At 29.5% G+C, this 15,930-nt stretch overlaps 1 protein-coding gene across 1 annotated transcript; it reads left to right on the top strand.

The window, feature by feature from the left end:
- The first annotated feature begins 11,318 nt into the window (after positions 1–11,318).
- On the top strand, positions 11,319–13,897 carry LOC129304958 (uncharacterized). Its single transcript, XM_054944816.1, has 4 exons — positions 11,319–11,527; positions 11,981–12,768; positions 12,973–13,145; positions 13,251–13,897. Exons 2-4 carry the CDS (start codon positions 12,001–12,003, stop codon positions 13,375–13,377), a joined length of 1,068 nt encoding a protein of 355 aa, XP_054800791.1. The 5' UTR covers positions 11,319–11,527; positions 11,981–12,000; the 3' UTR covers positions 13,378–13,897.
- The last annotated feature ends 2,033 nt before the right edge of the window (positions 13,898–15,930 follow it).

Raw genomic sequence — 15,930 nt, 5'->3', positions numbered from 1 at the left:
TTGTGTGACCCACCTGTCAGGTTTGTATGCCCTTTGGATGCCGTTAAATGCAAGGAGACAACGAAGAATGGGGTGAGAGAGTGATGTCACACACAATTTCATTTCGTTTTTCAAAATTTTACATCTCTCTCCTTCCATGCGTACTCTGGGCGGAAAAAAAAAAAAAAGACCTTCTCCCTTAATGCATGCAAAGCAAAACCTTCTTTCACTTTCAATTTCTATCTAATTTAACTTCACCAACATTTCTTTCTTGTTTTTTTTTTCATTGAAGGGATCGGCACAAGTCCCTAAAGTGGCCATTGCCGTTGGGGTGGGGAGGGGGACCACTCACCGCAAACAGACGCTGCAAACGACAAGCCGACAAAGTGTGGGACCAGACACCACGAGGCTCGGGAAAATAGATAAGTTGTAATGACTATGTGGGCCCCTCTTGTCCCTCACAAAAACCTATAAATGATGTGGGCCCAACACCTGGCTTCCAATTCAATGTTGACAGCTCACTGTACCAGACTATGACTTCCGAACCATTGATAGGCAGCTCCGGCGTACGGCGATGGTCTTGTCTCCACACATGGCCACCTCGCTTCCCTGCCTCTCCCTTGGCTATTTGGTCGCCGGCGAATTTTCCTTGTCGAGCGCCCTGGGGACAATCATCTATGCTGCGCCCTTGTGGGGCCCATAACATAAATACTGCCATATAATCAGATACGCTCAGGCCATTCTATTATGCCCCATCCAATGATTCACTGACACATCGACAATCGACCTGACGAAGCCTTCCTCTTCAAGCCCGTCACAATTCACGAGATTTCGCGGGCAAAAAGGGCCTTCCCTCCCTCCGCCACTCTCTCTTTTTTTATTATATTAAATTTAAAAAATTCTGTATTCATTTACTAAATGAAGAATTTGGCTCCTATGCATAATCTGTACATTTGTGCATAGTAAAATTTATAAAATAAAATATATTGTTGTGTAAATTTTAGCTATATTTTAATTTAAAAGGGAGAAAATATTTTAAAATACTTCCCCCATTAAAAAATATAAAATATTTTTAATTAAATTTTACTCTCAATAAAATAGTTATCTACTTTTAAACTAACCCTATTTTTTTATATTTATTTCTATTAAATATTCTATAATAAATATAAAGTTACTATCAATAGGGCACTTTTTTAAAAAAATAATTACACTTTAAAAGATTAAAAATACCTTACATTTTTAAACGAAAGGAGTAAAATAAGTTATTATTTATATTTTTAATATGAATAGAATAAAAAATTATAAAATAAAATATGTGGTTGTTTAAATTTTAATTTGGTTAAAATATATTTTTGGTTCTTTAATTTTATATAAAATTTTAATTTAATCCTTTATTGTATAAAGTATATTTTAAGTTCTCTAACTCTTAAGTAGTGTTTGCAAGTTTGTTTATGATGGAATAAAATGAAGTGAAATGGCTAGAAGTTTGATATCATTGTTGGGAAAAATTAAAAAAAAAATTGAGTGGAATGGCTTGGAGTAACCTTCTAAGCTATTTTTAGCTATCCTAAACTCATTTTTTTTTCTTATCTTACAATTTGGGTGGTTGAGAATTATTGGTCTAGTATAAATAATATTATTATATAATTATTTTTTGTTTTTCTCACCCCCTTCTCACTGTTTCACTCACTCTTACCTTAAAACTAAAAAAATATAATTATATTCAATTCAAATATACTCCCTCTATTTAAAAATATAAAATATTTTTAATTGAATTTTACTTTTTAATAAAGTAGTTACTTATCTTTTAACTATCTCTATCTTTCTATATTAACCCTTATTAAATACCTTAAAAAAATAAAGTAATCTATTCAATAGGGGCACTTTTAAAAAAAATAATAATTATACATCAAAAGACTAAAATATATTATATTTTTTAATATCTAACTCCTTAAAAAATGCTTTACTTTTTTTAATTAAGGGAGTATTAATTCTACAATTATTCTTAACAATGATTAAATAAATTTATTTGTTCCTCTAATAGAACTCCCAAATAATTGACTATTCCATTCCGCTCCACTCCATCATAATCTACCCCATTCCATTTCAAAAAAAATCATCCATTCCTTTTCATTGTATCATACATTCTTAAACATGCCTCGATATTATTAGTTTTAAATGATTTTTATATCAATCATTATTATTTTAAAAAAATTAATCTTAATATGTCAATATTTGATAATATTTTGTTAATATTTAAAAGTTTAATTAAATATTTTGTTATGAAACTAATAATTTTGGGGTCAAAGGACTGAAAAAGCACTTTATAAAATCAAAGAATGAAAATAAAACCTTATGTAATGTTAAGGGGTTAAATATATACTTTAACCTTTGAATTTTTGTGAAGATCATATATTATGGAACAACAAGTTGTTGTTTGTATTTTTAATATGCATGTGGTAACAAAATTTGAAATAATTTATTTCAAAATAAAACAAGGTATTTATGTTTTTACTATACATAACAGTAACAAGATGTAAAAAAATAACTTCATATTAAAATAATAATGAAAGAACAAATTTAAGTTACATACCTTTTAAATGGGGGCGTTTATGATTTTAATTTATAAAAAATAAAAAAATTTAAATACCACAATTTATTATGTTTATTTTTTTATTGCTTACAAATATCTTTTTATTAAAAACAATCATGCGTAAAGCACAGTCAGACATTAAATAACTCTTTTAGTAGGGATTTGAATCTTCATTACATTATGACGGATTAGCTCCTTCAACTGAACTAACAGTAAATTTTAGGATAAAATAAATTTTTTATTTATATCATTAACATGTACAAGACTCACAATAATATGCATGAGATAATAAATTTTAAAGCAATTTATGTAGAAACAAAATATGTTACCTGCATTTTTTTTTTTTGAATTAGGCGTGCATTATTTGTTTGCAAAAGAGTAACAAATATTAAAAAAATTATTATTAAAATAACTCCTTAAAATAGAAAATTCAATTTATTACATATTCTAAAATGTCAGGTGTTTAAAATTTTTATTTTCATTAACTAAGTAATTTTATAACAAAATAATATATTGGTTTGACTTTTGTTATTTGTACCAGGTAATAAATTACAGAATAAAATAAATTATTTCTTGTATTAGAAGTATAAATGCAAAAGAGCGATAAGTTGTTAAAAAACATAACAAATAGTTATTGAAAAATTATTATAGAAGGGACGGGGTAATAATTAATGGAATAAAAACATGTTGTTTAATTATCAAATAAAGTAAGTTGCTACCTAGATTTTAATTTGCACATGTAAACAATTTTAAAATAAATAATTTTTTATTTATATTAACCCTACCTAATAGAATAAGGCCTGTTGTTGTTAACAATAACAACAATATAAAATACTCTCTTCAACTCAAATTATAAGATATTTTTAGATAAAATTTCACGTACCAATAAAAGTTTATTAAATACACTTTACAATCTTACTTTTTCAATAAAAAAATATAAAATTTTAAAAATATTATTTATTTAATGTTCTATTGATGAAAGAATATTGAAGAAAGAGAATATATGGAAAGAATAATATTAAAAAACTATCATCAATGAAACTTTATTTTTATCAAAGTGTCTTATATTTTGGAACCTTAAATTTTTTTTAAAAATATCTTATAATTTAAGACAGAAGGAGTATAAAATAAAACATGTTCATATTTGAAATATTTATGGAGTAATAAATTCTGAATCATGTGTGTTGCAACATCCCATATTTTATTAAATAAATTAAAGGTTAAAGATCATCATTATAAGTACAAAATATAGAAGTTTTTGTGAATGAGGATATAATTTGAGTTCTTACAAAATTTACATTTTGTTATGTGGAAGTGAAAAATCTTTACAGATAGACCCTGTAGTAGTTACAAATTAGACCCACCCAACAAAATACTTACATTTGAGTCCCTATGTGCATTTTATAAAGGAGGGCTTGTAATCACTTCATTTTGGGATGGTAATATTGAAATAAATATAATTAGTAAAATTTTATTGTTATTAAAGTATCTTATATATTAAGACATCAAATTATTTTCAAAAATATTTTAAAAACTAAGACAGAGGAAGTACCATTCAATTGGTATAAGAATAATCAAAATTTGTTAAAAAAAATCTCATTATCTTGAGAAGTTACTTTTTTGGAGTCAATCTAAGAAAATGTTATAAAATACAGAGATACACAGAAATACAATGAAATTTTAAAATAATTAAACAATGGATCATTTTTAATCCTAGGCAAACTAAAATATGGGCCTATTTTACTAAATGTAATTAAAGAATGAGTTAGTTCCTTAGAAGAACCTAGTTTGTAGAATTTAAACTTAACATTAATATTTTATTAATTAAAAATAGTAATATATATTAATATTATATTTAGATATTTGGGTTAAAGGGAAAATTTTTATCGAAACTTTTTCTCAAGGTGTGTTTAGTATCTTAAACTTTTTTTTTAGAAGTAATGTCACCCTTAAATTTATAAAAATAGTGCAATGTGAACCTGCTATTAACCTTTACACACATTGACTATTAAACTATTTGTGTTGACCAAACAAAATAACATGTGGCAACTTATATCAGTTGAATGGGACAAGAGGCAAGATCCACGTGTATTGTTTTACCTATAACTCCTCTTATAACTGCCAGGAGGGCTTCATAAGCTTGATCCCTTCAACACCAAAGACTTGAGAACTTGTAAATATTGATAATTGAAAATGCATATCATGAATTGAATACTCGAGAACTTGTAAACTAAGTGTATGCATATTATGAGTTGAGCATATGTGCACTGCATGATTATTGTGGTAGGAGTTTTCCTTATGGAGTGTAAGGTCTCCTGTACTAAATCATGGTTAACTCCCAGAGTAGAGATAAATCATAGGATTACACCATCAAATTATCAAGTTTGTAAAAATTCATATATAACCATTCATAACACAAAATTAGAGTTCAATAAGTTTGCGGAAGCATGAAAATCCGAATTATATATAAGAGCATTTGCAAAAGGATAAAAATCACTATTTCATCATAACAGGAAAATGTGCCACGGCTTAATAACCATGCATTGCAACATGTCTTCTTTGTGCTATGCGTCCTAGCACATTACATATATAAAATTTTATAATCTAGCTAATGATTTTAGTTTCACAACAATCCAATATCAGATGAAGAATTTGGACACCCGGAATTAAAACTTCACATTTTTGCCTCTAAACCATTAACCAAATGTTCAAATATCAAACCATAAGTCATTAGTCCGTACAAGGGCTTTAACCACACTTAATAAGTGCTAATATACTTGTCCAAATAATCAAAAGCATCAAACAACTCTTAATACAAGAATTGACCACTCAACTTTTATAAGATACATAATGAGGTGGCAAACATGTAATTTTTTGCATTCATGCTAAATAATCATCCAAAACATGTAAAATTAATTTAACTTGTTAAAATATACTTGTTTAAACTATCTTGGCCCACTACCATAATCAGTTTAGGGGTTGGGACCCTACTATGGTCTGGACAATCAAAAAATATCTAAAATCAAATTTTAAGGCTACTATTACAAATGAGCTTCAAATAAATATAAATCAATATGAAAAACCCCTAGTGTTAGAAAAACAATGTCAATTACACATAGATTAATTAGAAACTTTATAAGATAAGCTCTAGTTCTTTAGCGTCGATGCCTCCCCTTTGCTTTATCCTTATCGTCTCCTGTAATGTTATTAACAAATGGGAGCAAGATTAAACAATCTCAATAATCAAGAAACTTGATTAAAGCATATTAAAGTGTGGCACATAATACTATATAGGTCAATCACACATTAATTACATTATAACACAAGATAGCATGCCGCATGATCAATGCAACCACCTTATATTATTTCTTATATCTTCTAACTGAACCCATAGGCTAACAAGTCATATAAATCTAGTCCGTGCGACTAGATTAGCCTTGCTCTTTAATTGTGAAGGGTCACCTAACCAAAGGCTCCCGTACTCACTCTTAGACTATGGGTTTTCTTACTCAAATTTTAGAGTGTCATGAGTGTCCAACCCACACCGTCCAATTCAGAATCAGTGATATTGAGCATCGTGCCTGACCTATGCCATACTCGTAGGTTATTGGCAATACTAAGCATATATAATAATAAAATATGCCAACAACTATGCGGAGACTTATTGGAGGCTACACCATGTGAATTTACTATTATAATCTTCTACTATTATAAAGTGAATTCCTACCCATCATGATTATGTAAGTTCAGTTAACATATGTAAATATATATATTCATGCATATCTCAGTAGCTCAACACATTCATAAACAAAAACTTGCAAGTTATCACATAACCATAAAGCATTTTTATCAACAAGGCTTGTTTATCGCATAACATTAACTCAAAGTCAATATAGGAACCAACATGTCTATATTACCCATCTTAAGCTAGCCAATAATAACTTAGCATAACTTACAATTGCAGATACTATGATATACAATTAGAGCCAATAATTTGGGTCAAGCTCGACCGGCTAGCTAGAACTTGTCCCAAAAATTTAGGGCCAAGCCCGAAGGGTTTGAGCTTGGCCCAAATACCCGAATAAAAAATAATTTTTTAAAAAATATATAAAATATGATAAATATTAATTAATTTTTTAAGTTTTATATCATTTTATACCAAAATATTATATATATAAGTGTTTTAATGTAGTTATTTTTTAAAAAAATTAAAAATAGTTATATTTCATGTTTTTATTATTTTTAATCAATAACATATCTCAAAATAATATTTAAAATATATTTTAATATTGATTTTAATATTTTAAGACCCATTTTTTTAAAAAAAATTTGAGTCCTATGAATCATTTTCATATAAAAAAATAATTTTATTTTTTTATAAATTAAGATAATTAATTTTAAAGTAAAAAAATTAAAAATAATTTTAAAAATAAAATTTAGGCATGCACGAATTCCCGACTCTACTATTAGATAAACATGATAAATAGAATAATATTCTTGAATAATTACTTGATTATTGTTCATGTTAAATTTGGTTAAAAATTAAGAGTAAACTAGAGTAAGAATCCCTTATATGTAAGAGTTAAACAATATAAAAAATTAAAAAAATTTCAAAAAAAATATTTTACTCATAATTAAATAATTTTTTATATAATATAATGATGGAAATTTTTTTATATTCATAAAAATGAAAAGTACAATTTACTTACAAGTTATTAAAAACTTTAAACTAATCAAGATAATAATTTTAAGTTAGTAGTCTAACTGTGATTGAATTGAGATCAACTTAATCATAATTAAAATAATTTAATTTAATTAAAATATATAAAATATTTATATATGACTGTGATGAGAACAATATTTAAACAACTAAGACATTAATTTACAAGTAAAGGAAACATTCATGAATAAATTATATATAATAAAATAAAATAATAATAGAGCTACTTAAGTACAAAGTTGACAGTTATTTTTTATTTTATTCTTTTAAAATTAAGATAATATTTTACGCTTAATAGAATTATTTAAAAATTAAAATTAGTTCAAAAAATAAAGAAAAAATACTTTTAAAAAATTTTGGGTATTCGGGCTAGCCCAAATAAGCTCGAAGCCCGAAGGTGTTAGGGCCGAGCTTGATTATATAGGCTATTTAAAAGGGGTAGGATACTTTAAGCCCAATCTGAATTGAGCCCGGCCTGCCTGAATTACCGGCTCTATATGCAATGATTAAAATTTTTGATTACCTCAACTCTTAGTTTACTAACCAATAGTACCTGTGAATATTAAATGGAGCCTCTAATAAGTTCAATAGCACCAACAATATTCAATCTACAATCAAATATACTCATAGTCATTAATGACTAATTATGCTTAGTTAACTCTAATTAAAACCTAAAACCAAAAATTTCATTATAGTCATTTATCCATAACTAAATTTATTTTTCAGTTCCTTTAATTCACTTAAACTCTTATTAATTTAATCAACATCACTAATAACTCATAACCTCCATAGCTCAACTAGTTAGCTCTACGATTTACTCCAAACTCTACTTTAAAATCCTAAAACATCAATAGCATTGTAATCAAAAGGTTAGACACTTAAATAAAGTCTCATTAATCCCATTAAAAATAGAATTTTAGGCAAACTCACAACTCATTTTTAGATTCCTAAAGAACTACCAAAAAAACCATAGTAAAAATGCACAAGAAAGGAAGAGGGGAGGTTATAAGTATTTACCCAAGTAATTAAAAGCTTCAAATAGACTCAATTTGATATCCACAACAAACCTAGCAGAACCCTCTTAATTCACCTTTGAACTTTCACTCAAAACTCTAATTTTTTAAGCTGAAAAGCGAATTTGAAAACTTAAAAATTAACTTTTGACTGTGGTCAATAAATCTTTGGTTATGGTCAAAAATTAAAATTTTAGATTCCGAACATTGTGCAATTAATTGAGCCCAAATATAGCCCAATATCACCTAGGATCCAATTATAAACTCTAATTAAAATATGATATATTCATTAGCCATTCATATATTATTGTTATTTTTTTAATTCAAATTAACTCTTAATTATCTAATTTATTATTAATTACTTAATTATTTTTAAGTTAAATTTTTTGAGATGTGAGGTAGACGAGAGAGAAAATAAAGCAAAGCTGCAAGTTCTTACCAAATTCTGTTACTCCTTGTGATGTTTTGTACTAGCTCACTTCTAGTGACTTTTCTTGGGCTTGGATGACTGCTAACGACTAGTCCTAATACCAAATGAGAGCATTCTATTCTAAAAATAAATGCATAGCAGTACTGTGCTTTGGTATCAATGTCAAATTTTCAGTGTTTCTGGAGGGAGTTGCCTATGGAGGATTCTAACTACCAATAATTAGCTTGATACGAAATGATAGATATCTATTTTGAAAATAAATGCCTTGCACTGTTTTTTTTTTTTTTTTTTCCGTATTAGAGCCAAGTTGTTGGCAGTTTTAGAGAGGGTTACCTAAAATGGGATTTGACTGCCAATAACCAAACCTGATATCGAATGATAGAGCCCAACAAGCTGTTCAAGGAGTTACATATTCGGTGGATATGTGGTTTTTCTATTGCATATTTTTTTATAAACATGTATGGGGATCCAGACATTGTTTTTTTCGTTTTGTCAATTTCTTTTTGTGTTGGTAGCTCAATTTGATTGCTTGTTTGTTGTTTCTCAACATCCTTTTTATTCGTGTTAATATACACATGTTTGAATATAATAAAAGATTAATTTAACTTTATAATAATATATAGGGTTGTTGTGTCTAGTAAGCGATTAAAATATTAGCTGCTCCTAAAATATTCTCTCCCAGAATATCTAAACATAATATTGATATATATTAATATTTTCCATTAATAAAATATTGAGTCCAAATTGTATAAAATAGGTTCTTCTAAGAAATTAACTTATTCTTTGATTATATTTAGTAAAATAAGTCCATATTTTATTTTTCTTGAAATTAAACTCATATTTAGATTAGAATTTATAATACCCTAATGAAGTTATTATTGTTTTGGATTACTAAGTTTAAATTTTTATTAGAGCCGTTGGAGAGAACCGGAGCCCTCCTCAACACGAGGATGTTCCATTCGAAGCGCCTCATCAATCTTTCCCTAAATGTTGACCATGTTTATAGGTTAGTTCTCAATCTGCTCTTGTTATTCCATTCTCAGTCTCCTCAGTTGCAATGAAGAGTAAGAAAATGTGCCGTCATAATGATTGTTATATAATTGGAAGGATAAAAAATATTAGGTTAAAGTATATATTTAGTTCTAACTTTATATAATGTTTTATTTTAGTTTCTTAATTCTATAAAGTATTTTTTTAGACCTTTAACTCTAATACTATTAATTTTATCCTAATAAATTTTTACATTAAACTTTTAAATATTGACAAAATATCCTCAAATATTAATATATTATGTTTAATTTTTTTAGAATAACAACGATTGACATAAAAAATAATCATTTGAAACTAATAATATTAGAATTAAAGGACTAAAAGATATTTTATAAAATTAAATGATTAAATTGAAACCTTATAACAAAATTAAGGGACTAAAAGCATATTTTTGGTAAAATGTTATCATCACTGTTGTTTTGGCATCAAAGTCAAGTTGTGATAATGTAGCATTTTTTATCTTATCAATTCCTCTTGTTTATATTTTATATCAACAGTAGTCTTAAAAATTCATCTAATCAACTTCTTTTATTAATTATTTTCCTATTTAATAGTTGCTGTATATTTTTTATTTTATCAATTTTATCACCTCTTCTTTCTCATAGATTTTTTTATTAATTTTATTTTTTCCTCTTAAATGAGAGTATTTATGTGAATGGATAGTAATATTTTATAACATTTACATATTTAATAAATTTTATATTAAAGTTACATTATAATTTATACTCCATCTGTTAAAAAATATAATGTATTTTTTGAAGAGCTGAATATTATAAAATGTAAGACTTTTTTAATCTTTCGAGATGCAATCATTGTTTTTTTTTTTTCAAAAGTACCCTTATTGATAATGACTGTATATTTATTGTAGGTGTTAATATGATAATAAATATGAAAACATAGAGTTAGTTAAAAAATAAATAATTATTTTATTGAGGGTAAGATTTAATTAAAAATATTTTATATTTTTAAACAGAGAAAGCATAAAATTTACATTTTAATCATGATGTTAAAAAAAAAAATCCAAGGCTTAGGCCAGTCTTTTGGACTTCATACATTGGATCAGCCAGGCAGCTGAACTGGGCTTATAGTTTCTGTTGATTCGAACTTTGAAGGATGTAGGTCTGGTGAGTAGTGTCAAGTTTCGATTGTATATCTGGGGGCCCAATTCGTATATATGATTGAGCTGAGGATGATCAACTATGAATTGAAGGCAGAAGAATAGAGGGTCCACGTGTGCGGGCCAAAGGCAAAGGAAAAGGCACTGTCATAAAAACGTGACGTTTTTGAAGACGTCAAGGCGATAACGTGTATCATGTATGTGGGCATGGGTCAAATTGGCAGAAGCATGTGGCCTTCCTGTATTTTTCCTTCGTAGGGTTTGATTATGAGCCTATCAGCATCGTCTGGTGAATATGCCCTCCGTGTGTGCCAAACAGGCAACGACTGCGACTTTTCCAGCACTTTTTGCTTAATTTCCACCGTCTTCTTATTAACACCAAGTGACCAACTGGATATTTTTCTCTAGGATGGGTCTTCTCAAATGCCTTCTCCACCACTCAAAAATAGATTCTTATTCCTTCTCAAACTCCAACCTCTTGCCCTTGTATAAATTCAGACTTCCTGTTCTTGCCTTCTCAACCCATTTCTGAATTCCTTCTGATTTCTCCGCCGTTGCTTCAAATCAGATTCCCAGAGTGTGTATTTAGGAGGGTCGGCGTTCGAGGACTATCTGAAAATTAAGGGTATGCTTTCTTCTTCATCTTCTTTTTCCCATCCATCTCACTGTCTCCCGAATTTCTTTTCAAGTTCAATGGAGGCCCTTTCGCTGTCCTCTTATCTGCCACCCAGAATATATTCATCGATTTAGACCATTTTCTTTTCATGCGCACGCAAAAGGCCTAAAATTGAAAGGGATAAAACTTCTTAATGCTTGCCATATCCAGCTTTTGACATAGTCCCCATATTATACCCTGGTGTCAGGGCTTGGATCTACTAAACATGATTTGAACGCAGGTCAAGTTCATGTCAAATTGTCAATCCTGTCACTTAATCCAGTTGAAGGGACATAATCAGTAATATTGGCTTAAATGCTTTTAGTTTTTTGGTCGATTCAGATTTCACGTATCTGTTCATTATTACTGTCTTCAAAATTTTCTGACCGCTAATTTATAACTTATACTCTCTTGTTACAATAGATCACCGAGAAAGCAGAACAATGCTGCTAAGAAGCTCTTCAACGCCGGTTCTTGGGTCTCTCCTCTCATCCTTCTCAGAAAGTCCTTGTAATTCCATGCACTTTGAAACCATCCTCGCGAGGAAGCATCTACCACCATTACCGACCACTAGTGTTCCTCACCATAACCACAAACTCTCTTTTCACCAAACTGGGCCTATCAATCTCTCCTTCTCATCCACTTCCTCTCCAATCTCACCCTCCATTGCTGACCTTGATCGCCACAGAGGCTTCAGAAGAGCTCAATCTGAAGGCAACTTGGAGGACCTCGCATATGCTTCTTGCAAGAAAAGCTTGTTTACGCTGGACACAATTCAATCTTTTTCCTTCAGTAGCCACAAGGGCTTAAGAGAAGAAGAGGAAGAAGAGGGAGAGGAAAGTGACTTTGAAGAGGAGGAGGAAGAGTGGGAAGAAGAGAATGGAATTTCAAGTACAATGGAAGGCGTCAAGAGTTTGATTGTGACTGAAGATGAGAGAGTTGAGAATGGAGTTTGCAGCGTGGGTTTTGATAAGCAGGAAAAAATGAGTGTGAAGGAAACGCATCCTGCAATGGAGTTAGGAACTGAAGGTTGTGGGGACGGCATGGGTGGCTGCAGAGGAGGCGACGGAGGCAGCGGGGATCATAACTCCATGGGCTCCGGCGGCCATGACGGAGAAAGGCATGAGGTGGAAGAATATTACAAGAGAATGGTGGAAGAAAATCCGGGAAACCCCTTGTTCCTGAGGAACTATGCTCAGTTCTTGTATCAGGTAAGCGAAATTTCCATATCATGCTGTCTCATTGTCTGAAACTTCATTATCATAATCCTAATTCTCTTTTAATGGCGAAGACCTCATCTAGGTGCCAAGATCAACGGAAATAATAAAGAATAGGATTGATAGCAGTATTGATCATGCTCCTTTTAATTCCCTGCTGATATTTGGTAAATGAATTGTTGTGTGTATTTTGAACAGTACAAAAGAGACCATCGTGGAGCAGAGGAATATTACTCCAGGGCGATACTAGCCGACCCAGAAGACGGTGAAGTTCTTTCAATGTATGGAAAGTTAGTGTGGGAGCTACAACGTGACCAAGACAGAGCCTCAAGTTACTTTGAACGAGCAGTTCAAGCCTCACCCCAAGACAGGTGTGTTTGTGTGTGTGTGTCCCCTTACCACTCACAGAACATGCAAGATGAAACATTTCTGGGATCCATTCTGACATTATCTTATGTTTGATGATATACTTGCAGTCACGTGCAGGCAGCATATGCTAGTTTCCTTTGGGAAACAGAAGAGGATGAAAATGGCTGCAGTGAGCCCGAATGCTCACAACCACACTTCCATGAAGGAGCCATGGTGGTTTCTGCTGGTGCTTGATCAATGGGAAAAGCTTATACCGACGATGCAAATATGACGACTTAGCTGTACTAGAAAGTAGAATCCCTTAAAACCATGTTATATTGAGGAGACATGCGTATTCTATTAAGTGAGATCCCGAACTGAATAATGATTCCAGACTCTCCATTTTGCCTCACATGCCGTGACCGAGTCTTAAAATCGCTCCATGATGAGACGTATATTGGAGAAGCAATCAATTTCCTTAATGATCATCTGCATGAAAAGGAATAGACCTGTCCCGTGGCATTTATATGTAATGAAGACATTTCAACTGGATGATGGGGAAGAAAGAAGTTGAAGGAAGGTGCTGAAAGTTTCGTTGACAGTCAAAGTAATTGAGTGAAGCAGTGATGCACGTAGTTGCTCGGCTTACTTACATTGATCTGGCGACCTTTAATAGCAAATAATCACATGCTGTGTCTACACAAACATCAATTACCCGCCAACATGAGGCGCTCCCGAGGATTGGTTTATTTTTTATATACAAAAGATTCGTAGACGATTGATTTACCAACAAATGCTTACTTAAAAGAAAACCTTTAAATTGGAGGATATTACAAGAGGTGATTTAAAATTAATAAGGTTGAAAGTTGATTGAATTGGTGAGGATTTAGTTTATAATACATGAGTTTATTATGGATTCAAATCCCTCTGGCTGTCAATGTTAAAATTTTTTGTTAAATATTACTCCCTTCACTAAAAGTGTAAGGTATTTTTTGAAGAGTTAGATGTTAAAAAATATAAAACATTGTTAATTTTTAAAAAATTATTTTTTTAAATACATCTATTAAATAAATTATTATATATTTATTTTAGAGTAAAACATCCTATTAAATAGGAATAAAAATAAAAAAATAAAATTAATCTAAAAATAAGTAATTATTTTTAAAAAATAAAATTTAATTAAAAATATATTATATTTTTTAACAAACGAAGTAATAAATTGATTTTCATTTAAAGATTAATGATTGATTTGACATATAATGACTGATGGCATCATTTAATACTTAATCCATCTAATCCTAAATACGATATTTAATTAAATAATTTAGGAAAATTAGAAAAATTAGTTAAGTTGTTTATTTTTATTATTTATTATTATGTAAAAAATGTGTGTCATTTTTCATAAAATACACCTCGTAATGAAAGTAGTGAATATAAAAGACAAAAAGAGTAAAAAAAAATACTAAAATTAACTTAGGTAATGTGAAAAATATTAAATAAAAGGGAAGAAGAAAATTGAGATTATATATTTATGATCAAAATAAATTACTCCACAATGTCTTAAATTTAAAATGAATTAAATATTTAATGATTTATAAAAGTGAAGTATTAGTATTAACTATTTTTTGAAGTTTATCAAAAAGTATATTCTCTTAAGAGAATGATAATTAAGTTTTTAAAAAAGGATTAATGATTTTTGACAAAAAAATTAAAAAATAAATTACAATATTCAATTTTAATAAATATAAATTTTAGAGTTTTTATTTAAATTAAACATTTAAATTTAAATTTTAAACATAACTCCTAATTTATAATTTTTTTGATTGGTATTCTCCTGTTAGCGGGTATTCAAACCTTGGTTTTAACCGAGACTAACTTTCTAAGTTAACCCAGCCCTATTTAACTCCCAATTTATAATTTGAATTGGTGAATCAAAATACTTTATTAAGAGCTGAATGTAATTAATTTCATCTTTTGCTCTCTAATCTCTATTCTCTACGTTGGCCAAAAAAATCTCTATTCTCTAGTGCAGCTACAGCAGCGTCGACGTCTATCTTGAGCAAGATAACCCAAAAAGGCTAAACCAGATTATCTTCTTCCTTCTTCCTGCTCATCGGAGGGCATCCTTCTCCCTTCTCCATCTCGAATTCGAACCTGTAGAGCTACGCACCTTTCCTCGCGGCTTCATCATATACTTGAATCCAGTAGCGAGGCAAACCAAATGCTTTAAATAATCTCTTCCTCTTTGCTTTCGGCATAGACAGGTCCTCTTTCAATTGTTACTCCCCATCAGCTTTGGACACGAGCATAATTTCGAGCGAGTCTCATCAATCAGAACTCGTTTTCTTGTCGCGGAGCACTCCTCAGATTTTTTTTGGGCCGTAACTCTTCCCTGGCCCGTTTTGTTCCTCTTTGATCTACAGACTTGGTCCTAACGTGAAAAGCTCTAAATTGTATCAAATTTTTTAAAAAAATTAAAATATATAATTGAATATATTTTAGGGCATCAAATTTTAAGGGAGTAAGTTTAAGTAACTAAAAATAATTCATAAATTATTTTCATAAGTAAAAAATAATATTGATTTTGAAAATCAAAATTAAAATTTAAAGTATTTATGATTTTTAAATTTTATAGAAAAATGTGAGGTGAAATAAAATTGATTGAAATAAGTAAACAAGCGAGTTCTTTAAAATTTAAATCTACTTTTATCATTATAAAATTTTAAGTTCAATTCATTCGGTTTTTACAATTCATTTGACATTAAGTAAAATTCTTAATTATCATTAGAATTAAGTAATTATGGATTA

This window comes from Prosopis cineraria, unplaced genomic scaffold (assembly GCF_029017545.1).
Source record: "Prosopis cineraria cultivar Desert tree isolate PC_DT_omini unplaced genomic scaffold, ASM2901754v1 PC1, whole genome shotgun sequence".
NCBI lineage: Eukaryota > Viridiplantae > Streptophyta > Magnoliopsida > Fabales > Fabaceae > Prosopis > Prosopis cineraria.
Note: the sequence above shows the minus strand (reverse complement) of the source record. Positions and strands in the feature narration are given on the sequence as shown.